This window comes from Plectropomus leopardus, chromosome 10 (genome assembly GCF_008729295.1).
Source record: "Plectropomus leopardus isolate mb chromosome 10, YSFRI_Pleo_2.0, whole genome shotgun sequence".
Lineage (NCBI taxonomy): Eukaryota > Metazoa > Chordata > Actinopteri > Perciformes > Serranidae > Plectropomus > Plectropomus leopardus.
This window is the reverse complement of record NC_056472.1, coordinates 18913440-18940078: the sequence shown is the minus strand read 5'-3', so window position 1 is coordinate 18940078 and position 26639 is coordinate 18913440. Positions and strand designations below refer to the sequence as shown.

Genomic DNA, 26639 nt, shown 5'->3' with positions numbered 1-26639 from the left:
ATTGAAACTAGTATGGAAATATTTCAAGCGATACACAGCTCTTTTAATGAGTGAGACATTTCATTGTTTCAGAAAGCAATATGGATGCTGCACTGCAATGTGTTGAAATGACTGCGATGACATTAATGCAAAATACATATTAAAAAAAAAGCAAACTTTGCACAGTGCAAATAACCCATCCTCCACCTAAAATGACTGGAGGCAGCAGGATATAATTTTACAAATGTGACTAATTTTTATTACATCACTCTCATGAACCTACTGACAAGCTGCTGTAATACAGTGAAAGATTCATTTCAGCCATTCTGCCATGATGAAAAACTTAAAAGGAGTGCGTGACAGGAGACATGAGGGGCAGAGAAAGGTATCACATCTGATAGGAGGAGGTCCCTGGCTGGAAGTGAACTAGAAATGTTACCAATACATCATACATTACTTCATGAATGCTGTATAGCGTCCACTGCACTGTCAGAAGTACCTTATTTACCAGGTCATTCATAGATTATGTGGTTTCATTAACAAAAAATAAGGGATGGGAGTGAATAATAAATTGCTTCAAGTGAAAAAACACATCTAGTAGCTTTAATATGAAGTACAGTACAGCTAATTATGCTGATTAGAGACATTTATTTCACGACTCACCTCCATATGGTATCAAACAAACATTATGTTTGCAGGCCAGTTCAACAATTTTTACTACATCATTGTGGCAGTCTGTAAAGACACAAAACATCATTTCAGACATTAGTGGCCGTCATAAAGGAAATGTTCTTATTTACAGTCCTCTATTACACTCATAAATTAAGTGTTTACATAATAACCAGAGTGGACACATTGTAAAGGAAATAAAATGGCACTCACACACTCACACTATGTCTATGCAGAAGACAATAAATAAATGTATATGGCCTGAGCCGTTAGAGCTGGGGGACGTTTTGATTTGCCTGATAGTTGTGATTTGCCTGGGGCTTTCCTCAGGCGGAGTCAGGCTGCATGAAGCCACGCTCTCTGGGGTGGGCTGTGCTGGATCAATACAAATGTGCTTTAGCCAATCACGGCGCTCACATCCATTCACGCTGGAGTGGTGAGTGAGTGGGAAGAGTGGCAATACCCACCTACGAGGATGTGCTCGACTAGCCTCGAGTGCTTTTAGAGGCGGTGAGAAATGCCTGCATTCTAGTGCATTTTACCATCCAATTAAACACACAGCTTGTTCCTACGGATTACAGTTCAAAAAACTAAACCGCCACTTAAAATACACAGCTTGACTCGGAGGGACTACTGAGGAATGCAAATTACAGGTCAAACTATCTGTTAGATACATAGCAAATGAGAGCGTATTTGTGGGGTTGGTTATATTCAAATTTGGTGCTGGCAAGGATGAAAAGATGCCAACAGTTGCCTGGTGATTTGTCGCCCGTTTGGGAGGGTGCTAATCAAGTTTCAACCATCAGTCAACACTCATTTGCATGATAAAATAAAGCCAGCCATAACAACAGAAAACCAATCTCAGAATCATAATTCATGGGTGTTCTGTGCGGGGCCAGACCGTGGAGTATTGGGTGTCAACTGTCCTCCCCCTGACGCTTCTTATTAAGCCTCCACTCATACATATTAATATCTCTGCCTCTGCAGAGATTAACCCTTTAAATCACATAAGCCAGTGGTGGGCATATCAGCAATTGCATTATGGGAGGAGTAAACAGACACAGAGATGACACAGCTTGTGAACTCACTTGGCCATACCACCATATCTGGAACACGACCAACTTTCCCCTCTCGCAGAGCAAAGATCTCATGTAAGCAATGGCCTGGAAGTACATACAGAACTGAGTGATATCAATATGATCATCACAAATAAAATCAATCAAATACATTATATGTTAATTGTGGTTTACAGGTATTAAAAGTGAGTGATTTAATTATGTCCAAAGTCTTTTCCCAGCATGCCTTACCGTGGGCACGAAACACGCGGTCCTCTGCATCATGAGAGAAGGGAATACCTGTGGATTTCAGATCCTCCACGAAGGCCTCGTTAAGAGTGGGAGGCTGTACAGCACCGTTAGTCAGAATGGGCTGAAACAAACAAACCACTGTGGTGACTCTTCTTTGCAATTCATTAAAGACACAACAAATAAATATGAATTAAACTCACTGTTGCTGGAGATTTATGCTGCAAACTGGCTCCAAACGTGCCTTCAAACCAATCTTTCAGAGCAGGAATGATCATACCACTTAATCTATACCTGGATTGTGTAAAGGACGACAGATTATGTGAAAAGAGAAAAAAAAAAAAATCAATCAACTGCACCTCATGTATTAGTGATTTCCAGTAGTTTAAGTCGAAGCCCTCGATTGAAAACATCTACATGCTTGACTGGGCTTATTCATTTGGAAAACCAGGCCTGTGTCTAATAAGAATAGAGTGTGAGGTTTGAATCCAATGAGGTTATTAGGCAAGCAGAGCAGCAGAGACAGTGCTGTCCGTGTGATCGCCCTCGCCATCCCCTGCATAATTGAGCCGCTGGCACAGCCCGGGCCAGCCCATCAGGGGACTGTGGCGCGCCTTTGTCCAAGAGAGCATGAAACACACTCTATAATGAAAAAGCCTCTGTCACAGTGAGCGCGGAGGAGGAGAATACCGTCTTTGACATTCATTCAACAGTGCCCTAGCCTTGGTTACTGTACGCCGCCCAGGTAGCTTTTCAGTCGAGAGGGCACTGACTGGATTGTGGCAACTGCTTGCACAGGAGGAAACCATTTGCTGCGCAACATCCTGTTCAGCTCGGCTCATTACTCGAAATATATCCTCATACAAAATGTGCCAGTTCTCTGTGTTTACAATCTGACAAACAGGGCTGTCTCTTCCAAAGTCGTATGTCATGATTACAGTCACGGGGCTCATCTATGCATCTGCTCTTGTCATGGGAGACATGGAGAAAGGTGCTGTTCTAAACTGAAGCCACGTCTAGAAAGTTTGAGAGACAAGTGTCTTTGTTTCCCTCAGAGGTTCAAACTCAGTCTTTTTTTCTCAGTGAATTACTGTGTTTAGCCACAACTCCACAGAGACACATCAATAATTAATGACGTAATACGTTCCATTTTCGAACAGATTTAAAAGGTGGTTTCTGTAAATGAGCAACAGAGTTTGGGAGAGCTGACAATCACAACCAGTGACCTTCTCAGATGACAATGAACACTTCAAATGCCAGCCACTAGGTGGCAGTAGCACCACATTGCTCTGAGTGTAGGAAGAGGACAGCAGCTGATTTCAAAAGCACACCCTATGTATGGACTGTGAAAATGATCAATACAGATGTCCAGCCCCACGCTCCCCAAACATATGAATAAAGGTAGACACAACAGCTGTAAAAACACAAGATTAGAGGCTGTGAATGAGACTTTATTCTGATTGATTTCTCTAAATCCGCAACAGATATGCTTTATCTAAGAGCTTTGATGTGTTATTATACTGTACCTTTTGCCAGTAAATTCTGCTTGACCTTTCTTGTTGAAGAGAAATCTTGAATCGCTGTATCCCCAGCCGTTCCATTTCATAATCTCCTGCCTGGGGAAAAACAAATATTGGCAGAGGTTAAGCCTACAATTCATACACCTTTCACAGAAGTTACGTCACAATGTGAAATACCATCAAAGGAATTTAAAAAACAAGGGTGAATATGATTCAGGTATGAAGTTGGCTTGGTATATTCTTCATTTGCCACCAGAGTCCCTCATGGCTATGCTTGGCATCGGGCAATTTCACCAAGACAAACACTCCTTGCTGATAATATGATATTTCATGCTGAAATGTTAACACCCAGACATATAGCATTTCACTGAGGGGGAATGTCAATGTTTCCTTGTTTTATTCTGCCATTCACCATCTTTGCATTCATCTAGGGTGGGGCTGCCTATCAGTTGGCAAATTTACAATATGGGAGGGTGCAGACAGGCACACCTACAATATTCCCCGGGTGCCTACAACTACACAACCCTCTGCACACAGGCATGCAAACTCGCAGCTTGTTGACATGGTAATGCAGAGGCAGATACGACACATTCAAATAGCACATCCATCAACAGAGAAAGCTAGCAGACACTCCCGCTGTGCTGTCAGCCATTTCCTATCCAACACATTCAAATATTTTACATTTATGGCACCGGGTAGACACGCTTATCCATAGCTACTTTTAATACTGCTCAGTTTTTATGATTAACTCCGAACGTGTGAGCTGGACTATTAAGCTTCAGCTAATTATTTAGCACATGTATCCATTTAAATAGCACCTACGCACAAGCCATACTTTCTTTTCTTTGTTGTGGAATCACCAACCATAATGGAGTGAGTGCTGAGAGATATCCCATAATAATCACCTGCTTCACAGGACACACTGTCTATAATACTGTGCAGACCTTGTGCTGCTATACCACTCACAGAGCAACCATAACTCATGGGACACTTGGGATGGGATGCTAACACTGTGGAGTAAAAGCCATAATTGAGATTAATACCTGCCAAAATTGAGTTTCCCATAAATTAAGAGTGAGAGTGAAAATGAGAGTGACACACACTTTAATGAATCCTCGCCATCATTGATATGCTGTCATCACTCCTGAACATACTGAATAAAAATATATCTAAAAAGGGGGCAAGTGTGTGGCAAGGTCAATGAGTACACGTTACAGTTACATACAGACAATTTAAGCCTATTTGCAAGGTCGTGTTTGAAGGCACAAATGTAGGTCTTTGTGAATTTGTTTTGATAAAATTAGCTTGTTACTGCCTGTGTGTATCTCAAAGTTTTTCCGTATCGTAATAAAGGGTCTAGAGGAGTGGTTCTCAACAATGGGGGTCTCAAACACTTTATTTTCACTATAGACGTGAGCCCAATGTCACTAGAAGTCATAATAGTGGCTATTCTTTGGGTTTCACCTCTTCCACGGTTATCTTCTCAACCATAGTTGACAACTATAGAGTTCTGGTCTTGATCAAATCTAACAACCAAAATCCTTGGGGTCCTTGGCAGGATAAAGCCTAAGAACAAAGGGCAAACCCGAGGCTGAAAGTTGCAAACATGCACACTAAGTGCCCAAAACTGCCATTCCTAGAATAGCTACTTGAGGCTGGCTCCAGAAACAAGTCCAATAGACCCCCATGTTAAAGTGCCTCACTTTAAAGCAGAAATTAACATGTTGATAGCCTGGTACAAAAAAATGTCTCTTAAGCTAATTTCCCCCTTCATGACAACTGCATGGGGGCTGAAGTTTTATATAACGCACCTGTAACATATTTTTAAGGCTTGAAGTTGCACATGATCAAGGGTGTGGCCGCTTTGAGAGACAGGCTGTCTGCCCAAAGTGCCCTCGGCTTCTCAGTCAGATCCACCCCTCGCTCCTCCAAAGCGTCTGCCTCTTGCCCAAATATTGTCACTTTGGGCTCCAAAAAAAACTAAGACGGCGACAGCCAAAAGGCTGAACTCGAGGCTGGCAGTCCACAAACCAGTGGGTGTCGTCACGGTAGCTACGTCCATTATTCATACAGTTTATGGTTGAGAATGTGTGGGGTGTGTTCTGTGCTGTACAGATGTTAAAGCCATTTAAGGCAAATTTGTGATTTGTAATTTTTGGTTTTATATAAATAAAATTACCTTGACAAAAATGTAATACATTTGACACAATGAGACTTTTAGGTAAGATGAACAGACTTAACACTTTATCTTATTAGACAAACAGATGATCACAAAGTTTCCCTTAGGGGACATAATATGCAAAAAAAAAGGTAATAAATCCCAATATATTGCAATAAATGTCATCGCAATACTCAATATATCATAAAATGTTAACACCTCAAAAATATTTCATAGTGACTTAGGCATAATATTGTGTTGTGGGGACTGGTGACTCCAACTGCTAACAAATACTAGAAATACCTCTAAATATAATGCAACACAATTCAACAGCATCTCAAACTACAGCCTCAAAAATTACCAACATGAATTAACAACTCTTTAACACTTTTATATAGGTTAGATTTCTTGTGGGGCTGCTGTATTAAACGGCAATAGTTTACCATGGTGGAGTTTAGATACCACACAACCTGCAAATCAGGATTTCTGCCTGAACCACTAACCACCTTACTAACCCTACCAGAAAGATAGCAGCAAGAATGTCAAAACTGCTAACTTGTGTCTGAAGGGCTGAACAGAAGACACGTATCCAAACAGTGAGTAACTATAAGTTACTTATTGCAGCATGGCATGTGGTTACAGTATGTATGATTAAATAAAAGACAGGAACAACTACCTGAACTTCACACTGTTGTATTGCCCCTGTTAGAAAAACCCATTATTTGATATTTTATAAGTTTTCCCTTCGTTTAAGTCCTGTGTAATTCTGTTACTATACTATTACTTAGGATAATGTTGACGGACAACCCTTGACTGTTACATTATTTTGTCAAGTGGCGTGGCGGTCATAAAAAAGGTGGATGCACTTGTAAACAGATGGATAGGTTACTGAAGATGAAGTGAGCAAAGGCCTGGAATAAAAAGCTTGGTTTTGTTGTCTTTTTTTGAAATTTCTAAGCAATTAATGCCACAACTAAATTGAAAGTGGATGAATGAATTGGTTACTGGACTGAACTTAGGGTTCAGGTGGCAGATGGCAGACTGGCTTGCTGAACAGGCAATGCTTTCACCTTTATCCTGTTTCAACATTATTTGGGACTTTCAAGATGATCAAAATGTTACTGAACATCAATGTAGTACTTGGCAAAATTTATTTAGTAAATTCTCAAAAAAGCAGGCATTAGGAACTTTTATTTAAGATCTTACGGATAATCACCTTCAAGAGATGCTTATTATGAAAGGTAAAGAAAAAAGTTGAAATAAATGGGACATTCTTAGATTATCAAAAACCTTACATACAGAAATATAATTATTATTATACCCAATATGTATGCAAATGTATGTAGATATGTGTATTGTATGAATGTTTTAGTGCATGTATTAATGTTTATGTGCAAATACCATTTTAAAAAAGTAAATAAATTAAAAAATAGTGGAAGCTTTTACGCCAATGTCACCCCTTGAAGTACAAAATGGTTTTGTCTGCCCCTGCACTAGGATTTGTCTTTAATCACAGCAAACCTAATTGTAAAAACAATTCAAAAGGTGCATGAGAGAGATAGATTTAGAGAGTAAGGGTGGGGGGCCCACTGAGCCCAGAATTTGGTGCTACGCCCCTGCAACTCTACAATATACTGATGTTAGCTGATAGGTGGATATACAGTAAACAACAAGAATAAGAGGTGGATATACCTCATAAACCTCAGTTTACCCTCCACTACACCGATGATTTATGTCCATAACTATCAAACTTCCTACATCGACAACACCAAAAGCACAAGACTCAAGCCCAACATAACAATTTGTATAACACACAGCTGCAAGACATAATACTCTACCATATCATCACAGTGTCATAATGACCAGAGCAGGACATGGTGACATGATGATATTCTCAAGGCCAAATGCTCAGATGCTCATACTTTTGAGTGCAGCTGTTTACTCAGACTGACACTAGATGTCAGCACAGTTTGGTGGTGCTTCCTCAAAAGGAACTGGGCTGCCAATAGGTTGAAAGTCAGACCACCACTTGTTCTGGCCAATCAGATCAGCAGAGCGAAGACAGAGAAGTTTCACTGTCTCTTTTCTCTGTTGTAAAGAATGAATTAGTTTTTTTAAGGTGTCCCGTACCTTGAAATTTAGTCAAGAAAAATCTAAAACGTATAAGAACCGTATCTCACTAATTTGCCAACCAACAACAAAATAAGGAGTACTTATATCAGTTAAAATGAATCGCATACAGTAGCATACAGTTATTGACTGGCAAAGCTAGTGAATCTGACTATACGTAACGGCTGTACGTAACAGTAACGGCCGCATAGTAACAGTAACGGCCGCATAGTAACAGTAACGGCTGCATAGTAACAGTAACGGCTGCACAGTAACGGCTATTCGACAAGATTCGATTCCATTACTGTTATCTGAAGCATCGAAAAACGCCTGATTAGCCATCATGTCAACACTTCTCTTTAGCTTTTACAACCTCACTAATGCTGAAGAATGACCACAGAACAAATTAAATCATCTGTTGTACACCACAGAAAAAGCTAAAACTAATAAACTTTGACAAAGTCAACCCACACCGACGTTAAACTCTTGAGAGTAACGCTAGCCGCACCCACTCCGTAGCAAATGAATGCCCACTCTGTAGCCAAGTAATGTTAGCTAGCAGGCTAATTAAAACAGCTTCAGTCGTGTCTCCCTGCGTTATAACCGCTTGGAAGACAAAGGGAAGCCGGCCTGTTAGTGCATGTCACCCCATTATTTCTTGTTTACATGTCAGTCCACTGACTTCACAACTAGCTAAAGCGACAGAGGATGGACCCCTGTCTGTCCACCGCTCCATCCCAGCCTTGTACCTCCTCCTCGGCATCGTCTTCCCCTCGCTGGAGACATGTGTCTTGCCGTCCGGGGCTTTGCACTCCGCGGCTAGGATGTTCGAGTCGCCGTCCACCGGTCCTTGTAAATGCCCGGCAATTATTCTCAGTCTATGTTGTGCAACCCGTTGCCTGTCGGAGCTGCCGCCGCTGCTGTTAGACGCCATGCTGCTTCCGTGTTTGTGAAGGGAGGGAGCGGATCCATGAGCGGCTGCCTGTCAGAGGTCAGCGCAGGGAAAGTGCGCTGCGTTCACGGCCCGTCGGAAATATCATCGTCAGTCTGCACGAGTGACCCGATTAGTGGTAACAGGCTACCTGGAATTATCTGGAACATTTTTTTTTTTTTTTTTTGCATGTCATTATGTAAGAAGTTTTTAGATATCGGAAAATGAGCCACAAGCTCCCAATTTAGAAAATAATGATATTGAATTTGATGTTTTAATGGCGGATAAAAAAGGAGATATGATGTGGTTATTATGAATAAACAATTTCTCGAGATGTAGATTTAACAATGTTCCTTGTCTTCATGAATGAGTCTTAAATTTTAAGAAAGCACTGAAATGTGTAGGCTACAGACCAAACAAGCGTTGCATATTTACGACAATATTCATGTATTATTTTCTGAATAGACCTCTGATCTTTTTTTTTTTTTTTTTTTTTGGTTGTTTTTCTTTTATTTCATTGCTATTTTTTTCTTTTGAGTTATTTTCCATAAGAGTTATGTGTTCAGTCGATGATTTATATTGTTTACATATCAACTTGGTATAATAGCCAGAATTTGTTTCTAAAAAAATGTCTTTATTTTGTTTTGCTTTGCTTTGCTTATTTAAATGCCTGACAGCTGGGAAAAAATGGGAATTTTCCCAGCCATTGTTGGCATTAGGAAAAAAATCCCATCATTAATTAGGATAATGCAAAAACAAAAGAAGAGATTGCCACTGACTATATGAGGTTAAAAAAAAATACCAGCAACAATAATAATAATAAAATAAGAAATGATTAAAATAAACAGTATAGTAAAATGAATAAGAGGCTTTTTCTTAAAACAGATACATTTTAAGCATTAATTTTCAAAGATGTCATTGATTATGCAAGCTCAGGTCCTAAGGCAGGGAGCTCCATAGCTGAGGGGCCTAAACGGGAGATCGATAGAAAATTAGATAGAAAATCTGCAACTACTTTAATAATCCAAACATGCATTGCTTGTACAAGCTACCCCTAGCTTTCTCTCACATGGTAATAAACTGCAGCCTATGTTTGGCTTTTGAAGTGCAGACATAACAAGCTATGTTAATGTGAAACCTTGCATAAACCCGTTGTATGCTGTATGTTTTTATCCTCTTTCTTTAACTTCTAAACCAGGGAATTTAGTTACACAACCGACATTCTTCATTTTGCACGTGAAGGCACCATTTTACGCATTTCCCAGCATGCCTTGCAATATACGACTGCTTGCATATACCATGGCTATACTCCATTGACTGTTGAGAGGAATTTACAGTCACTTTGCATAGTTTACAAAAGACTTGCATAGTTAAATAGATAACTAAATAGATAACAAAACGAATTTAGCCCTTCTTGTTTTACTAGTCTGCTTGAAATATCCAAGATGACAGGAAGTGGTGCAAAAAATATATTTTAATAGTTTAAAAATCCACAGTATACGAAACAGGACACTATTGACAATACGTTTTTTTATTAATTAATGTAAAAGAGAGTTTTAGATCACAGTAAATTAAAAATAAATACGGTACAAAGCAGGGGAAATTCTGCAGTATATTAAAAGTGAACACACAAAAAATGCCTTTCTCAGCAGTCTATACAGTTAAAAATAGCCTAAAGCTTGTGCGAAATTAAGCAGTGAAAATAAACACCAGCTTGGCTTGGCTTAGAATAATGCAAGAAAGTGTTACAGTGGACCAAAAGTGGAAAAATACAGTTACTCAAATCCATAAATATCAGATTGCCAACCCCTATATGTTTGACACTTGACTAGAAATGTCAACTTTTTTGGTAAATCTATAGTTTGAGACAACTCATTTTGAATCACAGTGATGTTTCTACAGTATGATGATGCAACAATAGATAAAAGTTGTTGTCAGTGTGCACAGATGAGGTTATAGCATATATGGAGTTTCACACATCTTTAATGAAATGAGCTTATAAAAAACTACACTGGACAAAATAACTTGTGCAGGAGTGAAACAGTGGATATGTTGTTGTTTTTTAATATAATTGCATTGTCTGCCATATCTTTAAAAATAATTTTTATCCGACTTTTGACGATTTACACTTATTAAAACTGCATCATGAATATGCCAAAAGCCCCCATGCGTGAGATTTGTGAGTTGGTTTTAAACACAGAGAGTAACCTGAAACAATATGACTCCACTGTTTACCTCCTGGGCTCACCTCCACTCACTCACCTGCCTACTGTTTCCATATGGCACACAGCAGTGCTCTTTCAGTAATGATTTAACACAAAGTTAGAGTACGTAAATGACAAACAACAGTATTGCCACTTTAGAATATATATTAACCTTGGTTGAAAGTTTCTTAAAAAAAGACAGGCTGCGAAAAAAAAGCTTAAAACAGAAACTTTATTTGAGAAAAAAAACAAACATTCATTCATCAACAGGTATATTTCACCATGCTGCAAACTTAGATATCCAGTTGTCTGAGGGTTTATTCCCACGAGTTTAAGTATTAACTCCCAAAACAAAGTTCTGTAATGCACTGACTGCAAGCAATTAGAGTCTAAGTGTATCACAGAACTTTATTTGGAAAGCCACAGTGCCACCTCATAGGTTTGTCCTTGTGCTGAGCCCTGTCCTCCTCATGACTGGGTGCTCCTTTAACCTGGAGTAAAGCTGAAACAACAGGGAAAGCAGGACATCTACTTTGATTATCTCATTTTTCATTGTACTGATGTGAGAGAGAAACTTACTGGTGTAATTTCTACAAGAAGCAGTTAAGACTTGAGTGGATTGGGCCTACAGCAAGAGTTGCTGTGTGGTGGGTCCTCCCTAGGGTAAGACAGGTAAAGCAGGCCAGATGGAGTCTTTTTACACATTGTCAGCTCTATACAGAATTGATTAAATGGCTATTTATCATTAAGTCATGTGCAACAGTTGATCCTGTGGTAGGCTCCACTGAAAAGGATCCTAAAACGTATTTACTCACCTCTTTATGCTTGACCATCTGGTTGCAAAGTTAACACGTGAACTATGGTTTAATATTAGCTGGAATGTTTGAAGTTTCCAGGTTTTAGTGATACATTTAAGTCCATTATTTCACTCCTGTGCTGGTGTGTCATTGATTCTACCTGTTGAGCTTTTACCAACTTTCTGAACTGAATAGGCCCGTGGAAAAATGAGCTATTCACTTAACAATGTAGAAAGATATGATAGCAATGAAGAGAGTGCAGAAGGCTAGTTGAGCTCCAGGAGTATTAAGTTCTGTCAGCTTGAAGGTACTTTGGGCACTTGCCATTTCCACAACAATCAAGTGACAGCAACTTTACAAGTGCAAAATAATGCAACAAAACAAACAGTGTTACGCCTCGATCATTATCTTGACAAGGATTTAGACAAGAAGTAATATGATGAAGTTCTGCAAGTCATACTGTACCTGATAAAGGTAGACGCAAGGGACACAGCTGCAATCCAACACGAGGGGCAAATAGTCTTGATGATAAAATGCAAAAGCAGAAAGCGATCAGGAGATATGGCAGGCCACGGCTGGATTCACGGTGCAAACGTGTGTTTTCACTGCGGTTGGTGTCCGTGTGCGGACTTGCAGCGCTCTAATCGTAAGGTGGCCACCGCCGCTTTTACCTTTTCTTCCCCCAGTCCTGTGCAGTTCACTATATGCAGCTGGAAGAATGTCGACGTGGAGCTGCCAAACGTGAACGCGTCTTCATGAGCGCGCATGAGAGGGGGGAGAGAAAAAAAAAGGCTTTTTTAGTGTAATTTCACGCAGTGACACAGTGAGCTGCACTTTAGTGTGAGGTTCTTTACAGATAGGTGCAACCGCCCGGACCAAGTCTGTCTTATTACACTGGCATATTTCAAAAGACACTTAGCCTAATTACATCTCGATCCGACTTCTTCCTTACGCTGAGGTGTCAGAATAGTTCACAGTTAATTAACTCGTGGAAGCCTAGACAACTTTTTAAAATAGGAGTGATCATTTCAGGTTAAAAAAAAAAAGTTAAGGGCAACGCTGCTGACAGAAGTATTCAAATGCATTACTTAAGTAGAAGTATAACACAGTACTACAAATATTTTTTTTTTACTAAAGTAATAAGGCAGGAGTATGGACAAAAAAACTGAATTGCATTCAAAATTTAATGCAACTGTATTTACTTTTGTTTAATCTATACCACCAGTGGTGGATGAAGTATTCAAACCTTATACTTAAGTGAAAGTACTAATACCACAGTGTAATAATACTCAATTACAAGTATTAGTAAACTACTCCTTATGCACCAGAATGAAAATATTACTGAAATAGTATTGTATTATTATATAAGCAGGTTTTTAACATAGCGGCTGTGGTGAAAGAAGTACTCAGATCTTTAACATAAATAAAATGAGTGATACAACAGTGTTAAACTGCTCTGTTACAAGTAGAAGTCCTACATTGTACTTAAGTAAAAGTACAAAAGTATTAAGATGGATATACTCAAAGTACCAAAAATACTCCTTATGGTCATTTCAGATTAATATATTTTACTGGATTGTAATTATTGATGCAGGTGTTCATCACTTTGGTATTGTAGCTGGTAAAGGTGGGATTAGTAACTGCTTTACATACTATTAAGCTACAGTGTTACAACATATTTTATGATCTGACATAATCTTATTATATTTTATATCAATAATCGAATTCTGCAAACTAGTAACTGAGGCTAGCGGGTAAACAGAGATGTAAAAGTAGATTTACCCCTGCAGTAATGGAGCAGAAGTAAAGAGTATTCTAAAAAGGTAAGTACAAGTACTTCAAAATTGTACTTAAGTATGGTACTTGAGAAAATGTACTTAGTCACATTCCATCACTGTGTAGCCAGTCAAGGTTGAGCTAATTGTAATATGAACTACTTTAGCCCATTTTATGAATGATTGATATGTAAAATCTTAATCCACAACATAACTACAGCTGATGATAATAAATGCAGTAAAGAGGACAACATGGCCCATTAAATATGGTAAAGTAGCCTATAAAGTAGCAGAAAATGTAAATACCTAAGTAAAGGAAAATATTTCATAATTGTACTTGAGTACAGTACTTGAGCAACATAATGGAGTACTCTACTCAGTTATAGGCCACTACTGCACAGTATTGCATCATATTTTACAAGATGATAAATGTGTTGCTCATAAAAACATGAATGTAGGCTAGTGGGAGAGAGAGCACAATATTTCCATAATGCAGCCTAGTGGTTTCTAACCAGAGGTCTGGGGACATCCAGGGATCCCTGAGAGAGTTCCAGGGGGTCCCCAAAAATGGAGAATAGAGAATTGAGAATGGAGAATTATTTTTACTATTTATTTCACAGAGAGCCCAATGTGCGTCAGTATCAGAATGACCATTGTGACCATAAATTTCATTCCTTCATGGTTATCTACTCAACTGTGTTGACACAGGTTGATAAGCACGGCACCATAGCTTCAGAAATATTCAAGTAAAAGAAGCTCAAAATTGTACTCATAAGTACAGTACTTAGGTAAATAGTTAATTTCTACCACTGTTGCACATCTCACTCAGTAATACATTAATCATCACTTTATGTTAGGATATTCATTTAACACTGTATGCAATACTGTAGTGTATATGGTTATGTCTCTAGGAAGGTGTTCTTTAATAAATAACATAAGAGTTTACCACCCTTGGGATATAAATATAAGCCAAATAAATAAACTGAATGTAGCCTACCAAAATTTAGCTGTGGAAAGTACTTTACATTTACTCATCTAATGTACTTCAGTGCAGTTAGGTACTTCACTTTAAGTCCTTCACTTGACTACTTCCATTTTTGCTACTTTATTACTCCACTCTACTACATTTTCATAAGGGGAATATTGTGCTTTCTATTCCACTAGATAGCTAAGTTTTTAGCTAAGTTACTAGTTGCTTTTTAAATTAAGATTTTAGATTTGTATCATATGATCAACAAGTAAAACATAATGCATTATGGCCAAAAAAGCATTAGTGTAAAATGAGTTGTACCTCGATCAGCTATAACATTTAAGTACAGTTTACACACAATAAGAATCAATAATAACAACACAGAAACAGAATAATGTGCACTGACAGGGGCCATACTGCATAATGATTGAGTGCAGGGCTCTAACTTGAAACTGAATAGGCCTGTTCCTACTTTTCACTGACCAAAGCCTACATTTGTCTCTTGACAGCTTTGTGGCAGTCTCGCAGCTGTCAGTGGGGACTTTAGGGCCCCAGGGCCTCCAGCTCCACACCGGGCCCGGCCACCAGCAGGGGGCGCTATGCACCAATCAAAACTCTCCTGATGACGGAGTTAAAATAGAAACGATAAATTTGGTGTTATAGCCTTATAATTACAGATAAGCAGGTTCCAAAGCAACCAGTAAATGTAAAATTAATGCCCTTTAAAAATGTAGGTCTAATTTGAGTGGCTTTAATGGTTTTTGGACAAGTGGAAATTATTTGTTTTATCAATTCAATGTATTCTATTGTCATATTTAATTATTACTGTAACTTTGAAATGCACATTAATATGTTGTGTTGTATTTTTATTTTGGAAAAAAAAAAGTGTATTCGGTGCACATAGGCCTGTCCGGCTCCACACGCATGCACGCAGAGCTGTGACCGCCCCATAGGCCGCTGTGAGGGGGACGATCCCAGCGCCGCAGCTCGGTGGGCAGGGCCATCATTTCCGTAATGTTCATTAGATTTAAAGGAAGCAGTTAATGTTTCCCTCGGCTCAGCTGCTGCGACGGACTTTATCGGCTTCGGACCGCTCGCCATTTTCATTTGCCGTTTGAAGGAATAATACCCAAATTTATTTATCATAAGGCGTTTTTTTTTACGGCCACACATATCTCCATGATGATGGAAATGGAGGTGATACATTCCGGTCAACAGGTAAATACGCAATTTCTATACGAAGTAAACGCCAGACACTGAGACGTAATAATAGTTCAGGTGAAGTTTTTACGCATTAAATACTCAGTGACAACCTAGTTATGACATTATTAAGGTGTTATGATGTAAGAATAACAGCTGCGGTAATGGAAAATATGCAATTATTGTGGCTTTTTTTCAGTTATAGACAAATTTGGGTTACCCTTTGAACAGTTTCACTTCTGCAAGTCATTCACTTATGACGTTTTTCCTCTACAGGAAATCTTATTTATAGAAACCCAGCGTGGTATCTGAGTATTCGAGTTGTTATTTTGAATAAAATTACTTTATTTTATTTTTCGGGACGAATTTGAGAAACTACGAGTGCCATGAGCTTATTTCTCGTAACTGCCCCCCGCCCCCTCCCCCCGCCTCCTCCAAGCCTCCAAGCATGTGATATCCCATATCTCACACAGACAACATTTCTATTCTGTTGCCTCTGTCTTTTCTGTTTCAGTGTTTTTGAACAAAAATAACCACATAAACTCACATTAAGCTCTTGTTTAGTTCACACACATTGACTGAGAGTTTGGGATTATCTCTCATGTGATATGGTCTCACATCCAGAGTGTTTGGTTAAAGCTGTCATAAGAGAGGGTCAGTGGAAGTCCACGGTTGACTGATGAGGGCCCTAAAAAGGGCTGTTTTGGAACATGTGCCTGCTGGGTTTCATCATCCTCGGTCAAGGGTGGATGTCCAGCGAGTTGAAGCTGTGATAAACCACTGGTCCCCTTTGAGGCCCTTGTTTTTTAGCTGGACAGAGGTAAATGAACAACCCATACATACAAAAGCACACACACTTAGTATCCTCTATGACCCAGTTTGATAGCCAGGATTAGTTAGTATGGCATGTTTGGCATGTTTTCAAATGTCTCAATGTGTGTGACGTGTGCTCTGTGGTGATTTTGAGCTGTGTCTCTGCTCTGCACATTGTGCCACTATTTTAAACTAAAGGCATGTTGTTGGGCTTGTATGGCTGTGTATTGTGTGGCAGTGCTGTCTGGGAAATCATTTTTATGAGCCAGTTTCCTTGTTCTGGTGCCAGTGCAGGTCTTGTGACAGCTACATTTTGATACCACACCGACAACCTGATCTTACACAACTTCACATTTACACGATCTGTTTGATATTAACACACGCATATTGTTAAGTGGAATATAAAAGTATATTTAATAAGTGAAAGGGCTGAGTGGACCTTCCCAACAGATGTTCTTTAGTCATGCGATTGTTTTTAAAAAGACTCGTATGACTTGTCAGATGAGCTTTTAAAGGTGTGACAAACAGACAAGAGTGCGGTTTATTAGTTTTGAAAACACAGATGACAAATGTCCCACTTGGCCATTTTAAGGCTACTTCCTCATTTCTGCAGAACCCATAATGCCAGGTTGTGTGCCCACCTCTCACTCTGTGAGTATGGTTTTAGGCAGCCTTAGTGACGTGTAATCCTTCAGCGGTCATGCCTCTGATGCAACATTGAGTCAAAGAGAGTTAGTGGGTTCTTATTTTGCAGGGCCACAGCTGTAGTGAGAAAAAAACGGTGTCAACAATGTTTTAGAGTGTATATATAGATTGTTTGCTGTTATTATTCAGCTTTAACACATCAAATTCTCATTTAATCAAAAAAAAGGAGAAAACATTGTAAGTATCTTGTCCTCAGTTTCACATCCTCTTCATTGTGAATGCTTTGTGCCCCATTTCCCTTCAGCTAGTTTCCTCCTGTCTATTCTGGCCTCATGACCATTAAGAAGCCCATAAGTTCTGTTTATACACAAATCTGAGGAACAAACAAGTCACATGCCCAGACGTGTTCCTGTGAACCAGTGTCTGGAGTTTATGCAACATCCCCCTGCCTTGTGAAATGGTTTCCTTCTGTAAATAATTTCTGTGTAAAAGACCCGAGGAAGAGAGCGGCACAGTTTATCTTTAGACATTCTTGTTTGAAAGGGCAAATAACATTCAGCCTGTGTGTGGAAATCTACAGGAAACTCTAGAAAGAATTCACAGTTGTTAGTATGCTATGACTTACATCCTTTATTGTCAGCAGCTCTTAACCATAAGTGAAAATAAATGTCAGACAAAAATGTTTGCAGTTTGTGACAGAATACGCTGAGCTTAATTATCACTGCTTGTAGTTATTTACTTGAAGATACAGCAGGAAGGAAGACAAGGCCTGTAATTCACCCAGCAACAGAGCTACTGACTTATATTCTCTATTTCATTTGATTATATTATACCACCCTTTCAGGATTATTACTGCTATGTTGTTTGAAAAAGGAATATTCTCCAATCATTAAGGTATCATATTTAAAGGGACACTTCACCCCTAAATCAAAAATACCTATATTTCCTCTTACCTGTAGTGCTATTCATCAGTCTAGACTGTTTTGGTGTGTGTTGCAGAGTGTTGGAGATGTTGGCCGTAGAGATGTCTGCCTTCTCTCTAATATAATGAAACTAGATGGCACTCAGCTTGTGGTGCTCAAATCGCCCAAAAATGCATTTGAAAAACTCAACAGCAATGTCTCTTTTACAGAAATCATGACCCAGTTACTCCAGATAATTCACAGACCTTGTTGTGTGCAGTTTTATGTGAGAACTATTTTTGTTCTACTGAACAACACCCACCAACCACATCACAGCGCAAAAGGAAGTGTGCATCTACTCAGCTCAGTGGTGCTAAGTCACCCAGCCAATAACAGCATATTAGTTGTGCACATCCAGAAACCCTTTAAGGCAGCTGCTGGACCAATAAAAGATAGCAATAGCCAACATGAAGAAAGGTCGGCTCACTGTTGCTTTATTTGCCCATCCACAAATTTCAAGCCAGTGCGCTTTTTCAGACTTCGATTAGTCTACACTTAAGGGCGCAACAGTGTTTAGACCTTTCCACACATTGCTAACTCACCTAGCACAACTGAGCCAGCTAATAAAACAGCTCAGCGGAGGAGGACGCCATTAATTTTTACATTACGCGCCGTCTCAAGCTCTAGCCACTTGTTCATTGCGCAGTGATACAGTGGCAAGTATACTTCAGAGGAAAGAAAATCGTTCCTACGTGAAACTACTCACAACAAGGTCTGTAGATTATTTTGAGTAACCGGGACATGATTTCTGTGAAGAGACATTGCTGTTGAGTTTTTCAGATGTATTTTTTTAGTGCTTTGAGCACCTCAAACCATCTAGTTCCATTATTTTCAAGAGAAGGCAGACATCTCTTCAGCTGACATCTCCGACATTTGGCCACTCACACCAAAATAATCTACACAGACAAATAACACTACAGGTAAGAATAAAAATATGTATTTTTGATCTTTGTGTGAACTGTCCCTTAAAAAAACAACAACAATAGATTTACCTCTGACTTCCCAGTTTTACAAATGCAGTATAATATGACATGATATTCAGGATGTAACTTAATTCAGAGAACTTAACTGTAACATGAAGTCCCGTGTGCAAAGGCTTGACTTAAAGTGGGCTCTATTTCAAGTTTTGGGTGAAACAAATGAATTCACACCTCAATGTAATTAGATGGGTAATGATCGCTTCAGTTGGAAAGAGTATCAAGTGAGGATATGTGTCCTCTGCTGGCATGTGGTTACAACAGGGGAAAGAGAGAAGTACATCCATTATTCATATGGCTTCTCTCCCTTGACTTTAGTGCCTGTGTTGTTGTCAGTGAACAGACACTGAGGGACAGGGTGTGGCGGGTGCAGCAGCCTCACTTCACAGCAGGGCACGCTCTTCCTTGCTCCAATGCTGCTCACATTCTCACTGCAGGACGGCATGGCTCACAACTCTAAACTGCTCTGCGCTTCTCTTTCTAGGCCATGGAGCTGATTGACATACTGTGGAAGCAGGACATCGATCTCGGCGCCAGGCGAGAGGTGTTTGACTACAACCACCGTCAGAAAGAACATGAGCTGCAGAGGCAGCGGGAGCTGGAAGAAGAGAAGAGGCAGCATCTGGTGCGGGAGCAGGAGAAGGCCCTGCTGGCACAGCTACAGCTCGATGAGGAAACAGGAGAGTACATACCCCGCCCGCCACCCAGCGCCCCACTGCAGTCGGCTGTCACACCTCTAGAGGTTACACAGGTACGTGCACATAGCCATCATTACTCATGTCAGAGGTGGACCACTCCCACCTGATCTGATAGGCTGCGGCTGTGTAGCTAGGTAACCAACTCATCCTGTGTAATTACAGAAACACAGGTGGGTCTGCAGTTTTGCATCGGTGTATTCTGCTCTGGAAACTACTCTACAGAGACAGAAGTGCTATAAATATAAATCCATGTGCTGCTTTTAAAAGATGGTGTGCCACAAAGGATGCTCGGCGGTTAAAACCTCGAATTTTAACCTTTCTTGCAGAATGTCAGCTTCACAGAAGAGAGCGGTGATGCCATGTCATTTGATGAATGCTTACAGCTACTGGCAGAGACATTTCCTGTAGAGGAAACTGAGGTAAGAACACTGAATTATTACCACACGTGTGACATGACAGCTTGCAGCCGTATTGAAACTGACAAATTCTCGTATTTGACAGAACACCTCAGTTTGCCTGGACACAACTGCTGTTCCAGCACCCATGATGTCCCCCGAGCAGCCGGCTCTGCCTCCAAGCACTCTCTCTCCGGGTCCACTACCACCACCACAGAGGATGTCCCCAGATTTGGAGCAGGCCTGGATGGAGCTTTTGTCCCTCCCTGAGCTGCAGGTATAATACATCGCCTCAATGGCATGATGTTTTGCGTTGTGGAACAAATACCCAAAGAATGCATCAACGGGCAGGAGCACAGCGTTAGAGGACAAACACCTTTTTGTTACTCTGAATGGGGTCTCTTACACGTGAGACAGGTGCTCATTCCACTGTGATTAGGTTTCACTGTTGAGATTTTGGGTTTTTTTTTTTTTTTTTAAATTAGGGAGGTGGACGTTCAAGATGTGATGCCATAAGCTTTATCTAGTAGAACAAGATGACATCTTGTTAAAAAAGGGTGTGGCTATCTTGTAACCTTTACCACCTAAAGAAAAGATTTACCCACGGTAGTTTTTCAGTAGCTGCCTTATCAGTTTTGTTTCAAGCCAGCTCATATTTGCATTAGCCAATGGGTGGAGCAGTGTGCCATTTGTTGCCTTGACCTCTCACTGTGGACTACAATCCCAGACATACAGCATACATAGCATTGCATTGGTTGCTCTGGTAAGCTGCTGATAAGACTCTACACAGAAAAAAGGGCTGTGTGGAATTAAGTTTTAGTTCTTGTAAGCTGCTTTGCGAAGATAATGTAGTCGCTTAACTTCTCAGCAACAGCAAGCGGGGAGATTGGGGATTTCTGATCCATTACAGCAATCGGATGTCTAGTTAGTCTTGGAAGTTACAATACTCTACCTTGTGCTATACTGAGCTCTACCAGCCACGAGTCACTCTGAACAACTGCTCAAGGACTAAAACCTTATTGTTTAGGGAAGAGAATAAATAAAGTATGCATCTTTTTACGTCAGTCATCACAATGTGCCTTAGATCGTGCATTGAAACAATGTCTAGGTTTGTGTATGAGCACACACTATACATGCATCCATAATTTTTGCTGCAAAATGTTAATTGTTTCTAATGAAATATTCTTTATATTTTTCTTCTAGCAATGCCTGAACATGCAACTGGAGGACACACTGGAGACCACAGCTTATCCTGAAGTGCAGAATCCAAACTTCACTTTATACCCCATGACTACGATGACCGATGGGGAAATAAACAGTTTAAATGTTTGTCCGGCAGAGTTTATGAATACATTTGATGGCTCTGTTCCCAGTGTGGCCCCACCGGACAATCTGAGCCAGATGAAGGCAAAAGCTTCTCAGTTAAATGCTAACTTTGCTGCAGAAAGTTTCTGCGACATGTTTTACCCCAATGCCATTCTGGAAGAGAGCAGTGGTCAACATGGCCTCGAAGGAAATGAAAGTAACGCCATGTCGGATATCCCAAACAAGCCTCCTTTCACTACAGTGGACCTTTACAGCCTCTCACCTGAAGATGCCTTTGACAGAGGCAAACAGAATATGAAGGCAGATTTACCAGACTCAGATTCAGGAATCTCTTCAAACACAAGTCCAAATGCTAGTTCACCTGGGAAGTCTGTATTTGGAGACGGGTCGTTTAGTTACAGCGAGTCAGACATGGAGGAGATGGACCAAAACCCTGGAAGTGCGGAATCTGACTACTCAGAGATGTTCTCACTCAATTTCCAACCTGATGATCTCCCATCAGCAACTGGTCTGTCTGCACCGATAGGACAGCCACATCAGACGCAGGAAAAGAAACCCAAACAACACAAGACGGAGCCTGCAGAGGAGAACGGCCACAACAACGCCCCGTTCACCAAAGACAAGCAGAAGAAACGCTCGGAAATACGTCTCTCCAGAGACGAGCAGAGGGCAAAGGCCCTCAAAATCCCTTTCACTGTTGACCTGATCATCAATCTGCCCGTTGATGACTTCAACGAGATGATGTCAAAGCACCAATTGAATGAGGCCCAGCTGGCCCTGGTCCGAGACATACGCCGCCGTGGCAAGAACAAGGTAGCCGCCCAGAACTGCCGCAAACGCAAGATGGAGAACATAGTGGGTCTGGAGAGCAACCTGGACTCACTGAAGGAGGAGAAGGAGCGTCTGCTGAGCGAGAAGAGCCAGAACATCACGAACCTGAAGGAAATGAAGCAGCAACTCAACAGCTTGTACCTGGAGGTCTTCAGCATGCTGCGAGACGAGAAGGGGAACTCGTACTCCCCCTCCGACTACTCCCTCCAGCAATCAACTGACGGCAGCGTTTTTCTCGTCCCTCGCATCAAAAAGACTTTCATTAAGAGTGAAGACAACCTCGTATCTCCTTTGTAACGTGGTACTGCATTATCATAGTAATACTATGCAATAACTTTGTAGTCATTCAGCTTTAAGCATTAGTAGCTCAGCAGAACTATTGTATAGTTTTTGCTCACTTCTCTTGAATGTTGTAATATTTTTGATATTTTACTTCTTTTGTACTCAGATACCTTAAACAGATTCTTTAACCAATATTGTTTGTAAATATGAACACTTGCTTTTGAGATTGATGAAACTGTTACTGTATGTGTACATATATTGTATATATCATATTTCTGTATGCTAATGATTGTTTCAATCATTGTTACTCATATTTTATAACTGTCCCTTTATGATTTGCTGCCCAGGTTCTTTTATAAAATCTTCTGTGCTTTTCAATAAAGTATTCCTACAGCTGGACGACTTCCCTGTTTACTGGAAGAACATTATGTGGTGTACTATGGCCTCAACAGATTGATGCCAGATGGATGTATAGTCTAAGGAATGATTACATAACTTACCACATGTTCAAGTTGTTGACTTGGAGGCTCTACCAGAGGGCTTATAATGAAGCAAAGAAAAGGAATATTGTACTGAAACAAAAGAGTTATTGGCTTGAACCACTTTTACAATCTGCTTGCATTTTATAAGAGCAACCTTGTTTGTACAGTAACCTAAATCTTTTAATACTGAAAAACTCGAGCCTCAAAAGGAATCAGACCCACCGAATTCATTATGTTACACAACAAAGAGCACAATTGTGGAGCTACAGTAGAGTATGCTCAGTGTGAACCACACATGGCGACTTCACAATGGTCCAACCTCGGCACGCATATTCAAAGATAAAGCCCTACGCAATCAGTATGTGCTCTACATGCACTTTCACACACAAACACTACCTTTGATCACCAAGCCAATTTTCCGCCTTCATGACAAACGTCAGAGGGCGTGTGGCAAACTGAACTGGTGAGAGACTAAAGGAAGTCTGGGAGTCAACTATTAACAGCTGGATTTTACAAAAATACATTTACAGCTACACACAATTATGTATTTGTTTTACAAATAAAACACTCAAGTCATTGAAAAATGATTTTATTTAAGAGCACAAGTAACACTTCACATATTGTACTGGTTTAGCCAACATAATTCATTGAAACTGGTGTGCCTATGCCAAGCATGGCTGTACTCCAGTGGAGTTAGTTATTCTACATTCCTCTGCAGAAACACTAGTCTTCAACTGACTGAGAAACATATCAGCAGGTATTGTTTTTTTTTCTTCCCATTTTTAGACTAGTGTGTGTTTGAATTCTTTCAAATCCATTTAATTTAAAGCAGTTTATCCTTTGGGTCCTAGTTCAACCATGGATATTGGATAACATGTTTAGCATGGCCAATGAATATAAACATGTTAGATACATTTCAATCTTAAAGTTAAATTATCAAAAATGTGAATATATATATATATATATATATATATATATATATATATATATGTACAGTAACAAAACTACAAGTACAGTAGCAGAAGATCTTTTGAAAAAACCTTACCAAATTTCCCTTGACATTTCAATGATTCAGAACTTGGGAGGTAAAAAAATTGTCAGCCAATATGAAAGTGATTTTGGCTTTTGAACCAATACTCATCTGTGCTAACACCTTGCAGACAGCAGGAGAGTTGTGAGTTTTTGCTGTAAGTCTGTACACTGTGTTAGTCATACCACTGTTAGTTTCAACTTGTGACCTTGGTTTCATTCTGTTGATAGGATTTGCCCAGTTCCCCATATTAACCAACTAACTGTCAAGTTAATAAATATGAATAATAAAATAAAATTAACATTTGATTCATGATTTATCTTTTTAGGGGAATTGCCCTTGTTATTTATGCAGAGGATTTGACCTCCTCAGGACTGTTGAATCATACTGATTACTAATCTAATCAATTACATATTACATATTTATTCATTGCATTATGATCACTATGAGCAACAGCCTTTACATTACTATACAATTTATTGGTAAAAAGTACTTTTTTACTATGTTTACCTGGGGTAAACTATATTATTATGATACTTGAGTCATGATCTGAAATATTGCCATTTTTAACATTTTGCAATATTTTAAGTATTGTAATATATTTCTATTCATTACTTTTACCTACTGCAGGTTATGTCCAGGAACAGGAAACTTTGTCAACATCTGTTTAATTTAAGAAATAATTAGTCTGTTCATCTAACTTCAGTGATTTTATTGCTGCAAAATGTATTGACTTGACTGAAAAGGCAATTGAATTTATTAACTAGTAGGCTACCAGGTTCAATTTGTATTTGTGATATTATTCATTTGTATTTTAAAAAAATGTATTTTGTGTTTGTATATCAATATAATATTGCCATGAAAAATATCAACTTTACCCCCACCACTGTTTACTTTGTTCTGCTTATTTACAGGCTGATGAGACCTCAAGACATTTTATCGCTGCATGATGCGCGTGCTAGCTTAGCATTAGCATATACACTCAGTGGCCACTTTTGGGTACACACACAATGTAATGCATGATGCCTATAATGTGCAAGCTTTCTTTTAACTATCAATTAATCAATCAATTAATTCAATTCCATGTTTTAACAGTGGGGTTGTTGTATGTGGTGGTGTTGGACTGCACTGAATTATAATGAGGTGTTTCTAATATTCTGATCCGTATGTATGTAATAGGGAGGACAAAACTTAGAAACGCCTCTCAATATAATGTTTTCCATTACAACACCACCTTTTAACTATGACCTCTGTAATAAGAGGTTTAGTTTCCAAAACTGAAACACAAGAACCGTTGTACTGAACTGTAACAGTGCCACAAATCTTGCTGTAGTCTTGGACTCAGACCTGAATTTTAATAGTTACAATAAATTATGTACAAAGTCAGTAGACTTGACTATTGTAACAGTGTCTTTACTGGTCTCAGTAAAAATTGATCAGACAGCTGCGGCTGATTTTAAAGGCTACTGCGTAAGTCCTCAATAGGAGTAAGGTGGATCACATTGCACCAGTATTTACACTGACTTCCTGTCAGAGAATCCATTTCAAAATACCATTGTTGGTTAACTAAGCAAATACATTTCTGACCTAGTGCTACCGTATGAAATGTGAAGACCTCTCAGGTCAAGACAAAACATGGGGAAGCAATGTTTTAGTTTTAATAAACCACACATCTGGAGCTACCTTTCAGAAAACTACAGACCTGCTGCGACGCTCCTTTTAAATAATCGACTTTTTTAAATATTTTGCTATGTCAAATATTTTTCATTTCTTGTAGTCACTTTGCTTTTTGAATGTCTGTGTTTTAATTTTCTACCCTCTTGCTCTTGAATGGCATTTTAGATTGAATTGAAATTTCCTTTTATAGTGTGTTGCTTCTGCACTTAGTCTCAATGCTTTTGATGTTTACATAAAGCAATCTGAATAGCCTTGTTGACAAAATGTGCTATAAATAAACTTGCCCTGCCTAGATTGTTAAGGTGTGCCTAATAAAGTGGCCAACAAGTGTACATAGTTTTAATTTTCCCATCATGACCCAAGGGCGTCTCATCTCTGTCAACTTTATCGGGACTGTTTTACTGATAGCAAATGCAATAAAACATGGAAAGATAGTTATTCTCCAGCAGTGTGTGAAGGTCACAGGCTGATTCCTGGTCAAAGTGGAGCAACACTAGATATCTCCATTCACCTTAAAAGAACTCTCCACCATGTGCAGTTAGATTACAATAAGAGCAGCCTTGGATAATATTTTGAAAAAGTCTTACCCATCCAGAACCTTCCATGTTATCAGGTCTTTACAGATTTTCAGCAAGAAGAGAATGCCTCTTTCCACATCTGCAAATCAAGCAAAGTGGTTACTCTTACCTGCTCCATCTTCTTAAGTCAGCTTTTTGTGAAATACTCACTCCCTTTTCTTGTTAATGTCTGAAATCTAGGGTAAAAACTGTGGTATCTCTGACTCAACAGGATCTTCAATGTGTCCAGGAACTAGTCTTTCTTCGCTAGCACCAGCTGCTGGAGGGTTTAGCTAGCCTTGAAAAGAGATAGACGCTCACTACCAGGAACGACACTGCAAGCTTCCT

At 39.5% G+C, this 26639-nt stretch overlaps 2 protein-coding genes across 2 annotated transcripts in view; one reads left to right on the top strand and one right to left on the bottom strand.

The window, feature by feature from the left end:
- The window catches only part of agps (alkylglycerone phosphate synthase), a 36448-nt gene extending 27724 nt beyond the window's left edge, over window positions 1–8724 (bottom strand). The window contains exons 1-6 of the mRNA XM_042494844.1: window positions 8489–8724; window positions 3479–3568; window positions 2156–2246; window positions 1956–2076; window positions 1737–1811; window positions 643–714 (exon numbers count right to left, since the gene is read on the bottom strand). Of these exons, the coding sequence (XP_042350778.1) occupies window positions 643–714; window positions 1737–1811; window positions 1956–2076; window positions 2156–2246; window positions 3479–3568; window positions 8489–8673 (634 nt within the window). The 5' untranslated portion in view covers window positions 8674–8724. The remainder of the gene's footprint in view (window positions 1–642; window positions 715–1736; window positions 1812–1955; window positions 2077–2155; window positions 2247–3478; window positions 3569–8488) is intronic.
- A 6724-nt stretch (window positions 8725–15448) lies between these two features.
- nfe2l2a (nuclear factor, erythroid 2-like 2a) lies at window positions 15449–22944 on the top strand. Its single transcript, XM_042494848.1, has 5 exons — window positions 15449–15634; window positions 19498–19764; window positions 20038–20130; window positions 20213–20383; window positions 21310–22944. The coding sequence occupies exons 1-5, from the start codon at window positions 15596–15598 to the stop codon at window positions 22558–22560; spliced, it is 1821 nt and encodes a 606-aa protein (XP_042350782.1). The 5' UTR covers window positions 15449–15595; the 3' UTR covers window positions 22561–22944.
- Window positions 22945–26639: the final 3695 nt, after the last annotated feature.

Bases quoted from the DNA above. Each gene is read 5' to 3' on its own strand.
- nfe2l2a (XM_042494848.1), top strand. From the start codon at position 15,596: ATGATGATGGAAATGGAGGTGATACATTCCGGTCAACAG. The intron at 19,765-20,037 runs GTACGTGCACAT...CCTTTCTTGCAG, and splicing joins CACCTCTAGAGGTTACACAG to AATGTCAGCTTCACAGAAGA. The intron at 20,384-21,309 runs GTATAATACATC...TTTTTCTTCTAG, and splicing joins TGTCCCTCCCTGAGCTGCAG to CAATGCCTGAACATGCAACT.